The sequence below is a fragment of the Eucalyptus grandis genome, chromosome 5, assembly GCF_016545825.1.
Source record: "Eucalyptus grandis isolate ANBG69807.140 chromosome 5, ASM1654582v1, whole genome shotgun sequence".
Classification (NCBI taxonomy): Eukaryota; Viridiplantae; Streptophyta; class Magnoliopsida; order Myrtales; family Myrtaceae; genus Eucalyptus; species Eucalyptus grandis.
Window position 1 is genome coordinate 62,259,985 of NC_052616.1, and position 21,049 is coordinate 62,281,033.

The 21,049-nt window shown below is 38.0% G+C and overlaps 2 protein-coding genes across 3 annotated transcripts; both read left to right on the top strand.

Moving 5' to 3' along the window:
• Positions 1-5,811: 5,811 nt before the first annotated feature.
• Positions 5,812-9,260, top strand: LOC104445824 (the record flags this gene model as incomplete). The annotated part of the gene is made up of 4 exons (XM_010059751.3): positions 5,812-6,174; positions 7,842-7,916; positions 8,345-8,485; positions 8,653-9,260. Coding segments are annotated over 4 exons (897 nt in total), but the record flags the coding sequence as incomplete, so codon positions are not given.
• Positions 9,261-15,095: 5,835 nt separating this feature from the next.
• On the top strand, positions 15,096-19,152 carry LOC120293405. 2 transcript variants are annotated; one of them, XM_039312596.1, is made up of 3 exons: positions 15,096-15,315; positions 16,243-16,329; positions 18,757-19,152. In XM_039312596.1, the coding sequence occupies exon 3, from the start codon at positions 18,789-18,791 to the stop codon at positions 18,918-18,920; it is 132 nt and encodes a 43-aa protein (XP_039168530.1). In that variant the 5' UTR covers positions 15,096-15,315; positions 16,243-16,329; positions 18,757-18,788; the 3' UTR covers positions 18,921-19,152. The 2 variants fall into 2 exon arrangements, with proteins under 2 accessions (XP_039168530.1, XP_039168531.1); XM_039312597.1 differs by lacking the exon at positions 16,243-16,329.
• The last annotated feature ends 1,897 nt before the right edge of the window (positions 19,153-21,049 follow it).

The window sequence follows — 21,049 nt, forward strand, 5'->3', positions numbered from 1 at the left end:
TCGAGCGAGGACAAATATTAGGTAGCTTGAATTTTCATTGTCCCTAACCAATAAGAAGACTCCCTCCTTATCATGGGTACTGATCATATCTCTTCGATTCGAAGGTCCGAGACGAGCTTCTTAATAAACTCCATCAATTTCTAACAGAAGTCTAATCTCAATTGCCAAATATACTAGGATTTTCGGTGGCAATTGATGTGCTCGACCCAAATTTGACTATTTTCTTGGCAAAATGCCATCAAACTACTCGACAATGACATGACTTTCGAAAACAAATCCAATCGCGTATTCGCCACGTCAACAATCTGATGAAAAAACGGTCATATTTCAAATCACATTAATTGAAATCAAAATTGGATGACCTGATTGTAAGATCCGAAATCCACTAAACACGTGCGAAGACGGGTGGTAGCTAACCCGAATTTTCGTCCGTCCCTAACCAATAACACAAGCCTCCCTCCCTATCATGGGGTACAGATCAGATCAGGTACCTACCGATATTAAAACTCCAACTTACGAAATGTCCTTAGAATATGCTCAGATGTCGCACTCTCCAATGTCCCCATTCACATCGTCCGGAGATTTCACTTTCATCTCCTTGCCGATGCTGATGCTTTGACAAGGACGGACGGTTTGTCTTAGGATCGGAATCATCATCATCATCAAACGATTATGCCGTGCGTGCTCCTAAAGCAGCTTGCTCCCCAAGGGAAAGAGACAGCACAACTACGTGGGTGGTGGAGGGGAGGGACTAGAACTGGCCAGTAACAAATGAACCGGTACAGGGTCGACCGGTCGGGTATCGATATAGTGAGCACGGGGCGAGTGTCGCAGCATCAAAGTATTGAACCATGCTTCGAATTTGATGGTTTCAATTTCTCAGACACGCTCTCGGTGTATATTTCGATGAGGCCTTTTGATTGCTTGTGTGCTATAGATCTTGTGTGTGGTCTACAACGTATCTTGCTCGGAGTGATGCATCGGAGGATGCGGGCCTCGCGCGAGACCCGTATGATCTAGCGGGCTATGTTGTCTGAGCCAATTCGCGTCGAAAAAGCCCGTGAGTTTTGCTCCTGCAGTTGTTTAATTGGGCCGTTTATGGGCCGGAGAATCCAGCAAAGATGGACTGACAGGGCCCTACAGGAAAAAAAAAAAAAAAAAAAACAACTACTTGGGTGAGAGGGGGCTAGAACTAACCAATAGCAAATGAATGAGGGAACCATGCGATATTGAATTTGTCTATGTAGTTTGATATCAAAATATTGAACCAAGCTTTGAATTTGATAGTTTAAGCTTTTCATACCTGCGCCTAAATATATGGTTAGATGAGGCCTTTCGAATGCTCGTGTACTCTAGATCTCGTGTGCGATTTACAACGTATCTTGGTCGGAGCGATATAGTGGAGGATGTGGGCCTCACGCGAGACCCATATGATCTAGCGGCTTGCTTCCATAGTCCAAGCCAATTTGCGTCGAAAAAGCCTGCAAGTGCTGCTCCAGTGTTTAATTAATTGGGCCGTTTACGGCCCGAAAGTCCAGCTAAGATGGGCTGACAGGGCCCTGCAGAAAAACAGCACTCGCGCTAAGGATTGGGATAGATCAAGAGGATCCTTTCGCAACCTTTTGATCACCATTATAGAAAAATGAGAATATGAAAGCCTAGGCTCTAGAATTATGCAATTTCTGCAGAGTCTCATATCATTAAAACTTCTCTTTCCTTCAGACATATTGCCATAGGAGCTTGTATTTTCTCTGATCTGAGGCTGGTTAGTGTGGCTTTCCGCCAACCGTTTCAATTGTGAAAAATAGTGCGACAGCTTGGCTAATACCTTGACGGCTGGAACACTTCCAAAGTTACAACAGCTTATAATGGTCATTTTTAGCAAACTGCCTCGCCTAATTTTGATGCGCTGCAACTTTAAAAGTGGAAGTTAGCAACTATATAACTCACGTTTTATCGGTCACAAAACTATTAACTGAATGATTACATTAGAATTTCAAGTATAGATTTAGGATTAAATCGATAAAAAAGTTCAAAATTAAATTGACGTCGGTGAAATTGCTTTAAGACCGACTGGACAAATTTCCTCCTTCATGGTACGTTACCTTTACAATCCAGTCCCAACTATGCCGAACGTGACTCGACATGTTAGCTAAAAGACTAAACCTCTGTCAGGGTAAACCTTGGGAAGAATATTTGGGGAAGCTGGTTTCCACGTTGGATGTCACATGCCCCAAACCCTAGCGGTATTCCTCTTTCAATCCAGCATTGGATTTGCACAAATTTTGCAGAGAGAGAGAGAGAGAGAGATGGTGAAATTGCACTCATTTGCACCACCATACATCTAAACTTTCCTCAATTCTCCAAATCTCTTCAAATTTCTCTGAATTTTGAAGCCATGGGAAATTCATTTTATCCATTATATTCCCTTTTTTTTCTTTTTTCCCCCAAAAATGGGTTTGATTTGATGTGGAATATCAGTTCGTATCCACGGTGGAGATCTCCTGCTAATGCTTGCCATAATTGGGGTTTGATCAAGTATAATAGCATGATTAAAAAAGGAGACACGACTCCCCGAGTGAGTAGAGGACAAAGCCTAGAACAATTTGGTGGTTCGAGTTCTCCAACACGAATAGTGTCAAATTTGTAAGATTTCGATGAATTTAATAAAACTATATTCTCCCGACAGACAAAAGTTGATGCTTTACACACTTCTAGGAGTCTTTTTGTTCAATTTTGGTTGAAGTAATATGTTATAACTTTACTAATTTGGTCGCACTCTATTTTATTTTTATTTTTTTACCAAATTTTTTGGTTTTGGTTCTTAATATGGCAAATATCAAAATCTTGACGAAATCTGTACGGGATTATTATTGAAAGAAGAAATTGAATAGGGTCTTCAAACTTAAGACAACAAGAGTGTTCTTGCACTCGAAAAAGTATAGTATAATTGCTGCTTACAATGCGTGGACACCAGAAAATGTCTGGAGCGTCAAGTGTCAGAAATCGAATTGATAAGGATCCATTAGACTGATGACAAAAGTAGACATGAGCAAAGCATTGAGGATTAATTAGTAAATTGAAGTCCATTGATGAGAGAGAACTCAACTCTAGCTGATCAAGATGGTCAATGGCGGTTAAGTATTGGGAACTGTTGGGCGACAAACCTAGTTGGTTGACATCAATTAATGTAATCATCAACGAGGTGGGAGGTAGGTAACTATCAAGTTGTGAAATTAACTATTTCGGATGGATTGGCCTCAACGTGGAGTCGATAATTATAGATGCAATTGATGATAGTAACTGTGAAAGAATGAAAGCGATGCAATTGTCATAGTGATGTAGAAAATCACAGATGCAACTATTAAAAAGATAATCGTTAGCGTGACGAAAAAAGGCAACGCGGTCCTTGAACATTTTTTCCAATGTCACCATTCAATTCACCTCGCATAGGATGGATGGGTGTCATTTCTCTTTTTCAGATTGGCCCGTTTTCTCAAGTAAAAGACGGTTTGGTCCTTGCAGAGGAGAGAAGAGAAGCAAGCGGTTTACCCAAAACCCAATCAAGAAGTCCTCGCCAAGCGTGAGAAAAAAAGGCATGTTCTGGGGGCAACAGGACATTCAAGATGGTTATGTCATAGGAAATCCAACTCCTCATTATTGTCTAGAACTTGTTACTATAACACAATGAACAAACAAATACTTATATGAAATTCTAAAACTTTCACTTAACCATACAATGGATAGTAGAGGACATTGCAAGCAAAATGAAAAAAAGCAAAAAGTTGAATACATGCTCTTTATAATAAGTGGATTTTCTATGTGACTTATTAAGAATGAGAGAACACATGATATACCATAAACACACAAATTAAATAAAAAATAATTATCTTCTCATAAAGACTGTCACAATGCGTTTCTAATCTAGTTAAATTGAATAAACTTTTTAAATTTGTATTGACACGAGTTATTATTCAATGATATAACTAGTACATAAGATAGTTCATTGTATTTAAGACGAGATGGGTGAAGAGCTTCATTGCTTCACTAACGATGCTTTCATAAATTCAACGTACTGATCACTAAAAACAAACGGATCTAGGTGCGGTGTTAAGTTGTATGGCACTGGAAGCAATTGGCTCGGCAGCAAGGAAGAGAGAAGAGCTTTAATTATACGTGTTGTCTCTTCCAGCCTTAATTATCAACGAGTAATGCATGCATTTTTTATTCTTGGTGCTCCTTTCATAATCCAAAGGCATAGATATGGAGACCCCGCTATTTGGAAATTTATTGAGTACTTTGCACTGCCGATTTACCGGTTAAGTTTGGACATTTGAGATGTGGAGGTGGCCTCAACCCACCTAGAGCACACCACAAGAATTTCACCTTTGGCCACAGTTATTTAGAGTTTTAGCGGTGATTCAAATCAACACTAAAGAATATAGTGTGGTTGCACAATGGGCATTGGAGGGAGCGTAGCTAAAAGTTATCACGGCAATCATAACAATTGGAGGTAAAAAACCTTATCACCATTAAAAGTTCGAAGTTATAACAATGATTCTTGCGACGCTTGCAACAGCCATCAAATGTAAAATAAGAGATATTTCAAAAGATTAATATCATGAAAACTTTAAATTATTTATAGTATAACACGAATATCCTAAATTTTTATTAGAGACTCCAAAACCTTCCAACTTTCAACATTATGCCAATCGTACCTTGCTGTCATAATTCATCAAAACACTATCTTTTTAGCACCCTTTCGCACTTTGCAGCCTCAAATGATTACAATGCCACCGGGGCTAGCTTTCTTAAAAAGGACCAGTTTTCCAATTCCTCACTTTTTTGCCTCCATTACATAAATCTTAGAAAATATAATCTATCCAAGGATCAAATACAATGGCCATAAATAAACAATTGTCTAATGCATGGAATGGTTCTATAAATCACAAATAGATGCAAACCATACCAGAAAGAAAAGTGGAATCTTTTAATTTAGGACAGATTATGCAATTAAGACCGTTTGCCAAAAAAAGTCTCAATCACATATAATGAATAAAACTTTTGAATTATTTTCAAAAAGGAACCGTGAAGAGAAAAAAAAAATTAATTATGTACATATAAAATTAGCCTAAATTGCTTTAATACCACTAACAACGATTGGCTCTTGTCATTGAAGTATTATCCTTCATCACTTGATAGTGGATCCTAAAAGTTTTTTATATTCATGTGGTCTCCTTCTATCTATCAACTTAAGTCTTTTGCTTTGATTTTCTTACAATTGCTCTCATCATATGCTTAAGAGGTTGAAAGTATAATATGTTCACGGACACTTTATGTCATGCGATGGGCCTATGTATTCGAATTGCTAAAAATCCAAATTGCGTGCTCAACTCCCAATCCTCCCATAGCATGCACATTCCGCAAGAGCAATTCTGGGTATATATACAACAGTTGACCTATCATAGTGGGTCGCCAGCAGGCTTTTGAAAGAGTGTTACATATGGACTTTATTCAATGTACCCAATGACCATGTCTCACTACATACACCTATGGATTTTGTAGGTAAACCTTTCGGTTGACAAACTCTCTCCACTTAGATATACAGGGAGTAGCTAGATACGATATGATGCGGAAGAAGACAAAGGTTGGTGGGGGAGGGGGTGTGTGTGGAGGAGCCAGTTATTAAAAATGGGGGAAATGAGGCTAGGGTTTCTCCAAAAAGAAGGCCACACCTCACGTGACATATGGTGCGCAAAAGTTGCGAAGCGGATGCCATACATATATACCTCATCGCTCCCTCAATGATATTGTACTCGCACACGCACACACCCACGCGTTCCTGTGCGCCAAGCAAAAGCGGTCAAAGCAGTGGAAGAGGAGGAGCTTATTAGCATTGGTTCAGCAGCGTCTTCTTCATCGGACCCCCTCTCGTTTCACTTCATCCTCTGTTCCCAGAGAGAGAGAGAGAGAGAGAGAGAGAGAGATGAAGAAGGAAGAGGAGGGATCGGGCGGGGAGGGTGGCTGGAGGGGCTGATGAAGGAGAAGTTCTTCGGGGTCTGTGGGTTCCATGAGGATCGACGGAAGAGCGAGAAGAACATCTTCTGCCTGCGCTGCTGCCTCAGCATCTGCCCTCACTGCCTCCCTTCTCACCCCTCCCACCCGCTCCTTCAGGTATCAATCTCTTCATTCTGTTGCCTCTTTTCCTTGAACCCTCCTCATTCGAGACGTTTCTTCGTGTTTATCTCGTTCTTCTTTAGATAAAAAGTAATCGCGCAACGCGCCGTGTGAGATTTCATGAGTTTTCTTCTAATTGGCTTTTGGGGTTTTGACATATACTATTCACTAACAGCACTTTGGTTATCCTCCTTCTTCTTCCTTCTTTGTTTATTTTGCTGAATCTTTTCTTGCCCACTAATCAAAAAGTTGAATTAGTGTAATTGTCAGCTTAGACCTATCTAGAGCTGCTAGAATTCAAAATGATTATGACTTGCATGGTGGGTCCAAGCTTACTGAGTTTTACATCATTTGGTTCATGGCAATTTTCCACTTTGCCCGTGCGTTACTCCGTCAATCTCATTCTTTTTTGTTAAAGAAACAAACTGAACATGGGGTTTGAATGCTGCACACATATTTAAGTTTCAATTGGTTAGTGATCTTTTTGTCCCAGATTAATCATTAAGAATATGTGGTATTATATGTTGGGCCATTCATAAATTGGTTTTTGTTTTCTGCAACTCTTTATTTTTTACTTTTTGGCATTTGTAATTAGTTTCTATCCATATATGGTGGACTTCTTTTATTGATGTCCATGTATTTGGCCCTGCAAAGCATTCCTGAGCTGTAGCTTTCAGACTGAAAGTGCAAGTTTGACCAGAATTTTCTTTTCTAATTTCAGTATCTGGAAATATACTATATATTAAATTAAGGAAATTTGGCCTCATTATGAGGTAAAAGGATGAGTACATTTGTTTCCTAGCATGGAAGGTTGGTTGCCTGGTTTCACCAATAATTGAAGTTGGCGGTAATGCCATCCCATCACTTCTCACTTCCTTCATACAGTAAACCCTTTTTTTTTTTTCTCTCTCTTTTATCCATTCTCTTGCTTTTTTGCGTGGTGCCCGTTTCCTCCATCCTAAAAAGGACTATTGAGAAAACCAAACCTACCAAAAAAAAATAATAAAAAAATAAAAAAATGAGGGAAATACATCATTCTCATAACCCAAAATTATGATTACTTGATGTTAATCCATGCCATCACTACAAAAAAGAAGAAGGTTGAGAATGATTACAAATTGTTAGAATTCTATATGAGCCTTCTTTTCACAATAATTTTGTTGACGGATGCCTTAAAAGCACCCGTTGAGAAATTAATTACGCATACAGTACCTAATGCACCGATTGTTCTCATTTTAGTTATAATCAGTGATTTCGAGAAGTGATATAGTTACTATATCTTTTCTAATGTGGACGTGTCTTCCTAATGATATTCATTTCAAGTGTTAAAGGTTTTCCGCCATTGATTGTTTGAGCTTCCATTAGATAAGAAAAGGTTCCTTCTAGGTTTTTCAAACATCACTTTGTGGACAAGCTCTCGAGGTTACTGTTTAGCTATTACTAAGAACAGGAGCTTATGACGAAGAAGAGTAAACAATAAAACCTAATAAAATCATAAAAAGAATTACATTCTTGTTGCTCCTCTTCAGACTTCATAGAATCTCTCCTCTTATAAATAGGTCACTCAGCAATGGTCAATGTCCCTTACCAATACATTAAGTTATTGACAATTTCGACATACAATAATGCGATTAAGTTCACTGAAATTAGCCTTTTTGTGACAGGTGAGACGATATGTCTATCATGATGTAATTCGTCTGGGAGATCTGGAAAAATTGATCGACTGCTCCTACATTCAGGTATGCGCTGCATTCATTGTGAATCATATCAGGCTTGGCAAATAAAGTGAATTGATGGCAATGATCAGTGCCAAACTAACCTCCTGATTCTTAGAAAAAGCATAAGATATATTCACGAATTTATTCAGTGTATAGTCTCTGCAAAATTCGGTTTACACAAGCCAACTCACATGCATGTGAACTCAAAATAGTTAATGCTGTTCTTTATAAAAATAGCGTTCTGGAGTACACGAGTGTTCTCAAAATACTTGTTGATTACTACAAAATAATAAAATACTACATGACGCGTTAACCTTTTTTTTTTTTTTTTTTGGGTAAATTTTGTGATTCGTTGTTTTGAAAATTGAAATTCTGTAACCATAGAACACTCAGTTGACATGGTCTCGCGTAGAGAAAAAACATTCTAATGAGGTATGATTATCTTGCAGCCCTATACAATCAACGGTGCCAAGGTGATATTCCTAAGCCAAAGAGCACAGTCAAGAGCTTGCAAAGGATCTACCAACTTCTGCTTCAACTGCGACCGCATTCTCCAGGAACCTTTCCACTTCTGTTCCCTTTCCTGCAAGGTACAAATGCTCGGGAAAAATAAATAAATAAACCTTGGTGGCTCAAGGCTACAAGGAACTCTTTTTAACTTTCATGTCCTCAAATTGTTGAATTAAAACAGTTACGTTCGGAGATCATTCACTAGCCCTAGCCCTTTATTTAACTTTTGCCAATGAACAATGTCCAGGTCAATCACTTGGTGCACCGAGCCGGGGAGGACGTGTCGAGCATCTTATACAAGTTCGACGAGTCCGATTTCGCCATCTCCCAGTTTGAGGGACTGAGAATGGAGAGCTCCTCATCAGAGATTGTCGATGAAGATGGGCAGATCACTCCAAACTCCATATTGGAGAACCCATTGCAGTACAAAGCGGGTTCTTCGTCATCGGAGGATCCGCATTTGATGAGGAGGAAGAAGAAGAAGAGCGGCGGATTCCTCCCTGGGATGGTCCTCTCTCTCAGCAACAGAAGAAAGAGCGCTCCACAGAGAGCTCCTTTTTCCTAGAAAATGCGAAGCTTGATAGGGAGTGACTTAAGTATAAAGTGCGATGGTTTGCTAATTTACCGATTTTCAGGTTTCTTTTCTTGTTTTTAAGCGGAGAACGCGCCTGCAAATTCCAATTACTGAACCGAGGTGGGTAAAAAGCAGAGGGAGAAGTTTTGCCATTTGATTACTCCACCGATTTTGTATCCCCATGTAATGGAGTTTGCGCGCGGATATATGTAATATTATCTGTCATACACTCAACATTGCATTATGGTATAAACTGCATTGCTGCACATTATGTTTTGTAATTACCACATTTTCTTTGGAATCTAAGAGGTATTAGTTTGATGCAAAATATGTACGCTCGCAGAGCGCCGCACCAATTTAGATTACTTATCACAATTGAAAATATGGTAAATGCGTTGGTTTGTCCATTATGCATGCGCTCAAGAGGTATAAATTGTTAGATTCAAGGAAAGTTTTAAACTAGATTGGAATACCTCTTTCGGTGCAAACATCAATCGGGATTGGGACATATAGGGTGTTTTCTTATTATATGAGAACAAGTGCCTTGTGGCATATATGGTATTTTCTTACTATATGAGAACAAGCGCCGGTGCGACGTGTGAAAGATGTGTACAAATTGAAGAATGAGTACATTAAGTCTTTGTATACATGAGCTCCTTTGTTCAATTCTTCCTATTTTCCCATTAATCAGATTTATATATATATATCATTTGTTTTGGCATGAATAAACATGTCTGAGGTGGGGTGGTGCTTTTAAATCAGATATTATGTATGTCAATGGTTTGATGTTCTGGTAAGGGATGGCAGCTCCCTCATGCGATAACAAAATTCTCTTTGCAAATCTAGGGAAGAGTGCATTTGATGAACCGAGTTCACGGGAAAGAAAAGCAACGAGTGGGGAGTACATCTTAAAGTTCCACGTTTTCTTAGAATCGACGAACTTCTTTAAGCTCTTGTTTTCTTTTCCTTTCTCGGACCGTCAACTAATTTTCAACCGATGCGATAAGGTCTGTACTAATTTCGGTTGGGCTAAGGCTTTGATAAAGCAAAACCAGAACCTAATGCTCTGAACATCGCTCGTCTCTTTTCAAACTCGCCATCATCATCCATCGCCCTGGCGCAGATGGCTGGTCACTCACCGCCTTATCCTGGGGGCTCTTGTACGGTCACCTCCCCCTCTCCCTCTCCCTCTCTTTCTCTCTCCTGTGTTCCATGTTTGTATAAAACAAAAGCCAAAATAGTAGAGAGAATAGAAAATGCTGACCGTACAGATGATGTTTACAAGGCAAAACCCCCCATAAATAACAGGGAAAGGAGATCAAGTTTCAAGGGGACCTCGAGAAGAGAAATTCCATCTGGTTGCCAAACACATATTTCTTGGTTAGAGTGAATGAATTGGTTGGGGGGGTAGATGAAAACGAAATGGAGATGATGCATCTTTCTGTTTTTTTGATGATTTGCTGGTTATAATAAACGCTTTGATGGTACTGCATTATTCTTGTCTGTTGCTCCTTTGCAGCTAGCTATCTAGGGTTTTATTGTTGCACCCACACTTACCATTTCGTTCTCAAGAATCTATCTGATTAGGTTCTTCGCAAGTAACCAAGTACTTAGTATCCACTCAAATGCAGATAACACGTTCATGTATGCGCGTGATGTTACTGCCAAGGACATGGATTTAGTTGGATATATTAGCGAGTAAGTATGTAAATTAGATATTCTTCGTGGTCTATGGTTCAACTCAGATTTGGATTATATGTGGATTGATATCTGCATGTTCCTCGACTTGTGCCGAGTCAAGAAAGCACAAACGAACAATTTATCATCGTGAGATTAGGCTGTAATAACTTTGGGAACGGAACACTGCATGCTTCAATGATGTGGTGGATTCCATCCGCGAGAGGTACTAATTAAAAGGTAAATCGAACTCGAAGTCTTGTCTCGTGTCGATGGTAGATTCATATCGGGTGTAAGAGATGCGAGTATTTTTTGTCTTTGTTCGCTAGTTTCTCCATGTGAATACAGCCATTCCTCATGCAGCGACTTTCAACGCTCTTCTGGGAAGGGACTGGACCTCATCTGTGTGTAAGAAGTCAAAAGAAATGGCCAGAGAATAAGGGTCCATGTTGGTACCTTGGAAATTTAACTTTGCAGAAGAAATTATTTGCATGTGAGTGGACCGGACCTGCGAAATTAGCGATGACATTTTGATTCCTATCATTCAGTGTTCATACCAAAGCAGACAGGCGTCGAGATATTTTCTCGATTCGGAGCAATCGCATGCTTAGTTTTCATACTACCGCTCTCAAACACAAATCTCTGGGAAACTCTTTAATTTGAAAAAAATAAGGTCGATCGTTTGATTTATTTTTTATGCATCACACCAGGAGTCGATTACGGTAAATCTCTAATAGAGACATGGTGATAGCCCGACTTTAATTGGTAATTCAGCGAGCTTACGGTTAAACTAATTCATTAGTATAGCACAGGAAATAAGCGAGATTTGCTACAATTATTTAATTAGAAGGGACATCGACATCTTTTTACTGTTGTAGGAGGGCCAAAGAGCATGCATGATTGAGCCATGAACCGTGGCATGCGAAGTCCGAAAAGATTCTATGCAACTCCTTTGTTTACATCTTTCCTCTGAACTTTCTTTCTCTGAGAAAGTTCCTACCACAGGCACAAGCACTGTGCTGAGCCCCTCAATCATACTGACAAACCAAATATGCCAAAAAAAAAAAAAAAACCTAACATCCAAAGTTGAATTCAAAAATTCGATTGAGCAATTATGGACAGCATTTCCTAAAAAATTGGTTAATTAATTTGAGGAATTTGAGCATTTTACTTATTTAATCTCCACGGATATGTATACCATTTCCTTAGCATGCATCGTGATATAAAGACTCAAAAGCTTAAACTATTTAGTGGAGGAAGATTTTACAAATATAAATACTATGTAGAACCTGTTTAACTTAAACTATTGGAACAATTCTTTTAGCTTCTTATAAAAAATAGAAAACCCTAGAGAAGGCTCGTGAGAGAGGAATATGGATGGGACTTTTTTTTTTTTTGGTCGAAAATGGATGGGACTTGTGGAGGCACAAATGGGAAGGTTTGTCCCGTCTCACTGCCCACCACCCATCTCTTTCACCTTTCCTCCGTTGTCAGCTTTTGCAAGTTGCAGACTCTGAAAGCATCTCTCTCTTTCTCTCTCCCTCTCTCTCTCTCTCTCTCTATCTCTCTCGGCTTCTGGTGTCGACGTGCTCCGATGGCGGTTTGACTTTGAAAAGCTTCTCCTTGGGTTTGACGACGCCATGAAGTGGGTTCCTTCCCCATTCGTGATAACTGCCATTGTTTAACTGGTTTGGAGACGACTGTGCATTCTGAAACTAAAAGATTCATTTGTTGCGATATCGATCCTTTGCTGGATCTAGATCTATGCAGCAAGAAGTGTCCCGTGAGTGGGCTTTTCAATCACGCTAGTTGATAGTTCGAGGGAGAAGTGAGTGGAAAAGGAAAGGAAAAAGAAACGAAAAGGAAGAGGAGAGACGTGTGGAATCAATTGAACTTAACTCAATTTCGAAATAAAAACCCTTGTTATTTTCGAAATAAAACATTCCAAAACCTATTAATTTTGGAGCCTATATGAGTCAATTTATTAGTTTTGATATCACCAAATTCTCCTGAATAATAAGTTTTTTTCTGGTCGACCCAGAATAATAATTAAACCCTAATGCAACTGAACGACTCAAAATCATAAGAAAAAAGAAATACATATTAAAGACTCAACTCCACTCAACTTTTTAAATGCTTAAACAGAACCGAAAATGAGTAAAGAAGAGGTTTTTTGTCCATAAATTGTTTAGGTTGTGTTTACACATAACTTGCAAGTTACCTAAGTTATCCTATGATATGTAAAGGTTATGTTCGAATTATGTATGTCAATTATATAATCACATAATGATGTGATTTAGTCGCGTATGAGAATTGTCACCCAAGTTATTTTTTATTTTAGATTCTTAGAGCTTGTTTACCTAGCTAGCATTTGATCCAGTTGCTTTTATACTACCCAAATTTTAAGGATGTTCTAGCATGACTATTTTCACTTTTGAAATGTTTGAGATAGGTGCCGACAGAAAAATCGGCCTAAGGTGAATCCGTAGACAATTCTGAAAACAAACAAAAACTCGTTCTCTTATTCTAGTTCGACAAAAAAAGGGGATCAAACACTCCACAAAATAATTTTTTCAAAGATGGATTAAGTCAAAAAGATGTGCCAGCTCTCGAGAGCAAAATGTGAAAAGGGAATCACTAATTTGACATAGATGATAAAGTACAGGGTCTGGAAATTTAAATAACAGTGCTAGATTTAAAAGAAATTAAAACGAAGGACACTAAGTTAAAGAAGATTAGAGCCAGACCTGAAATTGGAAATTAAACTCTTCTTGAATTTAATTCAAGTGAAAGTTACAGGCACATTGACGCTCAAACGAAAATCGAATATAGTGACCTTCAGAACCTGCATTACAAAATAGAAAACTTGACAACAAAATTAAAATCAAAATGGAAAGACATTGTTTCGAAAGGAAAATGCTTCAGTGGAAAATTTGGCAAATTTTGACATTAATTTAAGCGTGTTTTCTTCCGATATGTTATTGGGTCTTCTTCAACAAATACTGAAATGCATGTGCAGTCCCTGCTTTATTTGCTCCATGTTTCCATGATCTCGGTAAACATCATGTTCAATGTTCATTGTGCAATCCCACATTAACCGCTCTCTCAAGCTCCAACACCATAACTGTTCTCACTTTTGTGAGTCTATTACATAGAAAATAAAAAATTCAGAACATATTTTTCTAAAAATAATTATTTGTCTCACTTTAGAAAGTAGCCAACATTTCAATTATAAACAACAATGTATGCTTAGACATCTCGTAGAGATAATGAAAACATTTTTTGTTAATTCATTTTTAAAGCGATGTAAGCAATCAATTTTGAGAAAAATGTTCTCAAAATCATTAGCTTTTTGCGAAATAAATGCACCCTTCAAATGGGTTAAAGTCTTTGTTTAATAGTAGGTTTTGAGTTGAGGTCAAATGTAATGCTTGATTCTCTTTACTCTAATTACTTCTTCTCATACTCACATCTTTGTTTGACTAATTAACACACGAGCAGTAATTTTACACCACCAACCATAGGTTATGAAACAATCTCATGACTGACTTTAGTCACTTAAATATGAAAAAACAACATGATACAAGCATGATGCAATTGAAGGTTATGTATCAAAAGAACATGTTAGATTTGATCTTAATTTTTTTTTGGGGGGGGTTTGAAAACCAAATTAAAAAAATTATCCAATTTTAAGATCCTGTAAGCGATATCTCACGACTTAAAAACGTTATTACGTCTTTTGTTTATTTCCCGCACCGACGACGCAAAGTTGTAGCCTTGTCATTGGCAAAAATTCTCATTGTGATTGTTCTTTTTCACTTGAATGTACGTTAGATTTTTGCTCAAAAAAAAAAAAAATGTACGTTAGATTCAAGCGATGTACATGTAAAGAGATATGACGTCAAATCATCAATAAAGTATGCATGAGTTGGCCACGATTTTCTTCCTTACTTTCTTGTGTACGTCTCTTTACAATGACTTGACCTATTATTATTCGCTTTCAATAATTTTCATTTAATACGAAGTACTTCCAAAACAAAGAGACACGAACCCTTCAGAATCATTTTAGGCAGGTCCCGAAATTTAGCATGAGGGCATAATTGACTGTTAAAACTTTTCGAAAGATATAATTAAATCTTGAAATTTATCAAATTAACACAATCAAATTTTTTCATTAATTCTATTTAATTTGGATAACGGAAAATGCCGACCTGACTTTTATTACTTTTTTCAAACACATGAAACTTGAAAGTTCAAAAAATGAAAAAGATGGGAAAAAAAGTCAAGAAGAACAATGGTGAAAAACGTTGATGAATTGTTTTTTTTTTTTTTTGGTAAAGGTAATTAAATTAAAAGAGGGGAAGCTTACAAAAGATCGGAACCATAACCCACACTCGACCAGTGGCGGCAAAGTGAGGGGGATCCGATGTAAAAGAGCACAAGGCTACACGATAAGCGACGAAACTCCTAAGGAAGAAAGAAGACAAACGGAGACAACCTCCGAACCTCCTGCACTCTACCTAAAGGCAAAGAACGGAATTACAACCAGATACGGAAAACAAGAAGGATCAACAGGAGACCGAGGAGAAGACCGCCGGATCAAAGCCCCATCCTCTCTGAAGCCGCTTGTTCCTCGGAGCAGGATCGACATTCTTGAAGGTACTAACCTTGTCCTTAACCACCTTAATTGTTCATCTACTTCTTTTCGCATATTTGCGATTGAGGAGCAGCTCCTCCCGTTGAACTTGGGCTTTACGTTAAAGGGAGAAAATTCATCATGAGACAGAGAATGTCAAAAAGATTTTTGATGTGAGTGAAGGTTATGCATTAAGTTTGAAAGGGGATCTGCTTGTCGGTAATCTCCAGTGGTTTCTAATTAGGGTTTCCGAAAATCTTAAGAGAATCTTATGCGTTTCTATTAGAAAATAAAGAAGAAAATGACCTCTAAATTCTCATAATTTGCCCCTCAATGAAAGAAAAACGGTGATGAATGGTTCAAGTTTTCTGTATGTGATGTCTGATAGACACCGCATCAGCATCACACACCTTAAAAAAATATTCAGAAAAAAAAATCAATGTTAGCATTTTTGGCTAACCAAATTCAATAAAGTTAATGAAGAGACTCAATAGCACTGATTTAACTAATTTTAAAACTCAATTACACTTTCATAATAATTTTTAACATTTCAGTGCGCTCATCTCATCATTTTAAATGTAGGACTTTTCATGAAAATATGCAATTTTCATAATAATAGGAGATGTGCAAATCTTTCAACTCAACTAGTTAGGTAAAGTGTATAAGTAAATTTTCACTTACATGATGGTAACTTGTCCTCAAAGATGCTTCGCATGAGTGATGCTATGATTTGAACAGATATCTACCCTATTGAAATTACTTGATAGATCGTTTAATTAATCATTTGTCAAATTCATCAAAATTGTGAGTTTAGAAAGTACTTGTTTCTTTTTCTTTTTCTTTTTCTTTTTTTACTTTTTCTTTTTTGGGAAAGTTGATCCTTTTTTTGAGGTGAGAAGGACTAACTCAATTATTTTCATGAATTTTTGTTTATTTGTGACCCGAGTTAGATCACCATAGCTTGTCTGAGTGGGCCATGAGTCGGATCATGGAAGCTGGTCCACCAAATAACAGAACATATGCAGAGATCAGAGAAGGTGAGAAAGGTGAAATGGACCCAACATTAACTTGCCAGTCAATATATATAGTTGAATGAGTAACATGAAGGGGAGCAGAGAAAGAGACCCACCTATATATATATATATATATATATATATATATATATATATATATATATATATATATAAATAATTAAATGAGTAACATGAAGGTGAGCAGAGAGAGAGGGAGACCCACCTGTTGGTTGACTGTTGGCCCTTTTCGTTTGACCCTATAAATTCTCCGACACCCTCTCTACTCAGCCTAAGCCTGTCTCTGCCCCCATCTACTCTATAATTTCAACCACTGCCCGCCTGGAAAAAAGAATATCCCTGTTCAGCCCTCCCCCTTTGGATCCTCACCCACACACAAAAAAATCATAATTATTTTTCTTAATTCTTATTCCACATAGTCTTGCAAAATGAAATTATGAAACCATATCTTCTTCATACTAATTTATTGTGTGAACATAGATGATCTGTCCCTGTTGTCAAGATGAGAAAATTTATTATAGTCCGATAAGTAAAAGATATTCCAGAAAAGGGCTTAGTAAAGAGGAAAAATAATAATTCAAATCAGTCCATGAAGTAGCTTTAGATGGCATGATCAGGAAGTTGTGAGGTACATAAATATACTACTATGGAATGGCAAATATTCAAATCGCATGCCATTTCACTTTCATATTCGAAGGAAGCGAGCGCACATATGCATTAAAACTAATAAAGATTGCTTGATTAGAATATTTATGGACAAATTTTACTAATAATAGCTACCTCGCATTTTTTTTAACATACAGTAATTATGCAATTTAGATAAAAATTTTTATTCATACCCGTATAAGAGAAGTAGGCCAACTAACTTTATTTAGACTCCATTTATTTTACGAGAAATAATGATTTGAGAAATATTTTCCAAAAATTGATTATTTACATAAATGAATGAATGAAAATATTTTCCTCGTTTAAGAAAATGTTTAGAAAAATTGTTATTGATAATAAAAATATTTTTTATTGATTAAGTATTTCAAGCGATATAAGTAATCATTTAAAAAAAATCAAAATGAAATAAGAGTGATTTCTGCTTTCAACTTCATACTTCTTAGAAAATATGCTACTGGAAAAGTTTGACTTTTATTTGCCGGGGAAATATCTAAAATCCTTTATAAAGGAGACTTACATAGACATGGTGGAAACTATATATGAAATTTGATAAATTAAAAATGTTTTGGAGGAATAATTAGAGATGAAGTGACAATTAGATTAATATGATAAAAGCAAATCCATTGGAAATAGGAGTTAAGGTGGTAGAACTTAACAAGACAGGTTGAAGCTTCTGATACTTTATTGAGGCTCGATCCTCTGGCCCGAATCGAAGCCCAATTTCAGCAGTACAGACCCATATCGACCCAAAAACCAAATGTAAAAGAAGAAAAGAAAGAGGAAAAATCTTATAAAGTTCTTATTCGTCTCAAATGTTCTTATGAAGTCCTTCAGTTGTTCATTTCGTGTAATAATCTATCAATTTGAGTCGAATCACTGATTCATGACACAAATAGCAATGTTTATTCTTCATTATGCAAAAGTGAATTTTCTATCTAAGAATGATGGGCACCTCGTGTATCTTACATTGTAAGAACCATAAATCTCGGTCTCTTTATCTTGAAATTGCATTGCTCAAAACATTATAACCCTGGTTAGGCTGTTACTATAGGTTAATCACATTCGTTGCACATATGGCACATTGAATGGCAGTTGTATAGTATCTCTTAGACATTGCTTCAAAGAAAGTTTTGGACAATGACAAGAGAGTTTTCCAAAACTTTCATTTTGTGCATTTAATTCCTAGAACTTGTCATAATTGTCAACTTTGATCCATCTATTATCTCCTTTGGATTTTAGACGATGAAAAATTTCATGTGACCTGTTTTGCTAAAAATCACATAGGATTGAAAAAATAAATGAAAAACTCATATGGCATTTTTCATCCATGTGAAATTGCTGTAGCTAATGGAAGTACACAGAGTGCATTGAAGTTGCAAATTTAGGACTTAAATGCATGAAGTATAAGTTATAAAACTTGAGTGCATTATCGTGACAAATTTTAAAACTTATTATGTAATTGTGCCAAGAAAGTTCCATCCAATAGGTAATGTCATAGGGCCAAGTGAACAAAAAAGAGTAGCATGAAATATTTTGGCCAACCCTTTCCGAGGACTTCATCAACGATGAATTCACATAACATAGACGAATTACATAGTGCCACGAGATAAATGGACTTATGAATTTGATTGTTACCTTACTAACTCTAGGCACAGAGAGAAATGGGAGATCATACTTGAAATTCCAAATCAAGAGAGACAGCTCAGTAGATTCAATATCTACCCACAACTCAAGAGTCTAATGACTAGAGTGGTTGGCGACATGTAGGGCAAGTAGACTGAGAAAGCAGCCACTTATCAATGCAACCAACATGGAATCTGTGGCTGCATTTGGGGAGCACCCTCGTGTTCTCTCCCGGCGAGAAATCCATGAGGCAAATGGCGCAGGCTAAGGGCGGCGAACACGATGGCGACGGGCCTGAGTTTGCATAAGTCGAGGTCGGTAGAGCTTCCGCATCTTTCTTCTTAAGACCCGGGACTGACCGGCGAGACGCCTCCACCCAATGGACGGGCTCGTGGACCAAACGCTGGGCGCACTGGACGACACATTGTAGCATAGAGTTAAGACCTAGGGCGCATAACAGGGCGCACAGCATGGCGGCGATTATCACCATGACGTTGAGGTTGATCGCCTCCTCATTGAACTGTCCGTTCCGGGACGGGGTTGGGCCGGGGGTGGGAGAGGGGGTGAAGTTTCATCCATATGGGCAAGTTCAATGTGAAGACTAGACTAGAGGTGGGAGAAGAGATGGGGAAAAAGAGTGGGGAGGGGGACACATAGTACATGTAAATAAAGAGGAGATGAGGTTCACTCCAGTGTTGTTGTAATCTTCTAGAGTTGGCATGGGGATATGCTTATCTGATCATCCACTTAACTTCCCTTTTGTTTTTCATTGGGCGTGGCCTGGGAGGGAGATGGACAGAGGGCATCTTTTCTCTCCATCTCTCGTTTGATGCCGACTTTGATCAGGTAAGAATAGCATGGATGTTCAACAGGTCATTTTCCTCAAGTTGTCGGAACATTAAATAATTGGCAAAGAGAATGTTGTTCCAAGGGCCATTTAATCACTAAGCTTTCAGAAAAAAAGTTTCATTGGGGTTGAACCCCGCTCCTTTTCTTCTAGAGCACGTGGGAAATCACTACATTCCCCTCCATGAAAATGGTTTATGATGTAGGCAAGTTTGCTGATTGATTTTTATTTTTTTTGAAAGAGAATTATATTCATTATTAAAAAAAAATATAAGAAGTACATAAATTCCATGGCAAAGCAAATCTAAATAGAGTAAAGCCCATGATATTGCAAAACAAAGCTTAATCCAAAAAATAAAGAGGATCAATGGAGCACTGGGATTAAGCATATACTCATTCCACATAAACATATTTGTTAAGTAAGGTAATCGGTGGCTAATCACTAGATCTCGTATCTTTGTCATTGATGAACACGTGTGGGATATTCCTTCTTTAATAACTATAGCGTTACCAATTGGCGATGGTCGTCTAGACCCTGGGAAGAAAGTTCCAAATTTAAATTGAGAGAAAAGAAAAGAAAAAAATAATAAATCACAAACAAAATCAATATGGCTGAAGAAGAGAGAGAGAGATCTCGGCTCCTTGCTCACCATTTGCAGATTGAGTTAACGTGCATTGGTTTTATCATTCCGCTGCTTATGATCTCGATACAGTTATAAAACATGTGAGGACTGGAATTCTATTTAGTATCATAATACCTTGTTCGATCAAGGTACCTTGTGCTTTGATAAAATTTACCTTGAACATCAAATTAGTCCCGCGCATTTCTCATTCTCTTTTCCCAACCCCTTTGCCACAAATCCAACCGAGCCATCGCCCCTCCGGCCGCAGTGTTGCCTCCTCATTGCACGGTTGTTGCCCTCGCACCTCCTCGACATCAGCCGAGCCTCTACGTTGAGGCCCCTTTGTCACGAAGAGCGAATGGAGAATGCACGACCTCTAGCGTGGCCACCATGGAGGTTTCGGACCAGCATCAGGCTGTGATGTCCAAGCAGTTTTATGCCAGTGTGTCGGTCTCTTTAAAGGGTTACTTCACAACTTAAATCTAGAGGATCTGAATTGTATGCAAGAATACTTATTGCACAACTCATTTTCTGGGCATATTTCTAAACAGCCTATGAGATTTTCGGCCGCATTGAAGTAATCTCCCTGTGCTCGTTTTAATCCGTTAACATCGCCTAAACAAGTGCGGTTAAAGTAAGCGAATCGCCTTCGATGACCAAACAAATTTATCCTAAAAAAAACGATTTTCAAAGGATTTTAGCATACCATATCAACCGTGCATCTAAATGCAAATATATGGCATACTCCTCTCGCACGACGAGATGATTAAGCTTGACATTTATGGACATGAATGGCTCTCCCAGCCAATTCAAATCCGACGGTGCAAGAAGATATTTTTCTAACCCAATTATTGTGGAAACGACATTTGCAAACGAAAGGACGCGTTGGGCGGGCGTGACCGCGTTTTGCATCGACTTGGATTCCACTGCGACGGGCAGTCCCACCTCGTACGACATTGCGCATGTTT

Excerpts from the sequence above, each read along its gene's own strand:
- LOC120293405 (XM_039312596.1), top strand. The coding sequence starts at position 18,789 with ATGCAACCAACATGGAATCTGTGGCTGCATTTGGGGAGCACCCTCGTG.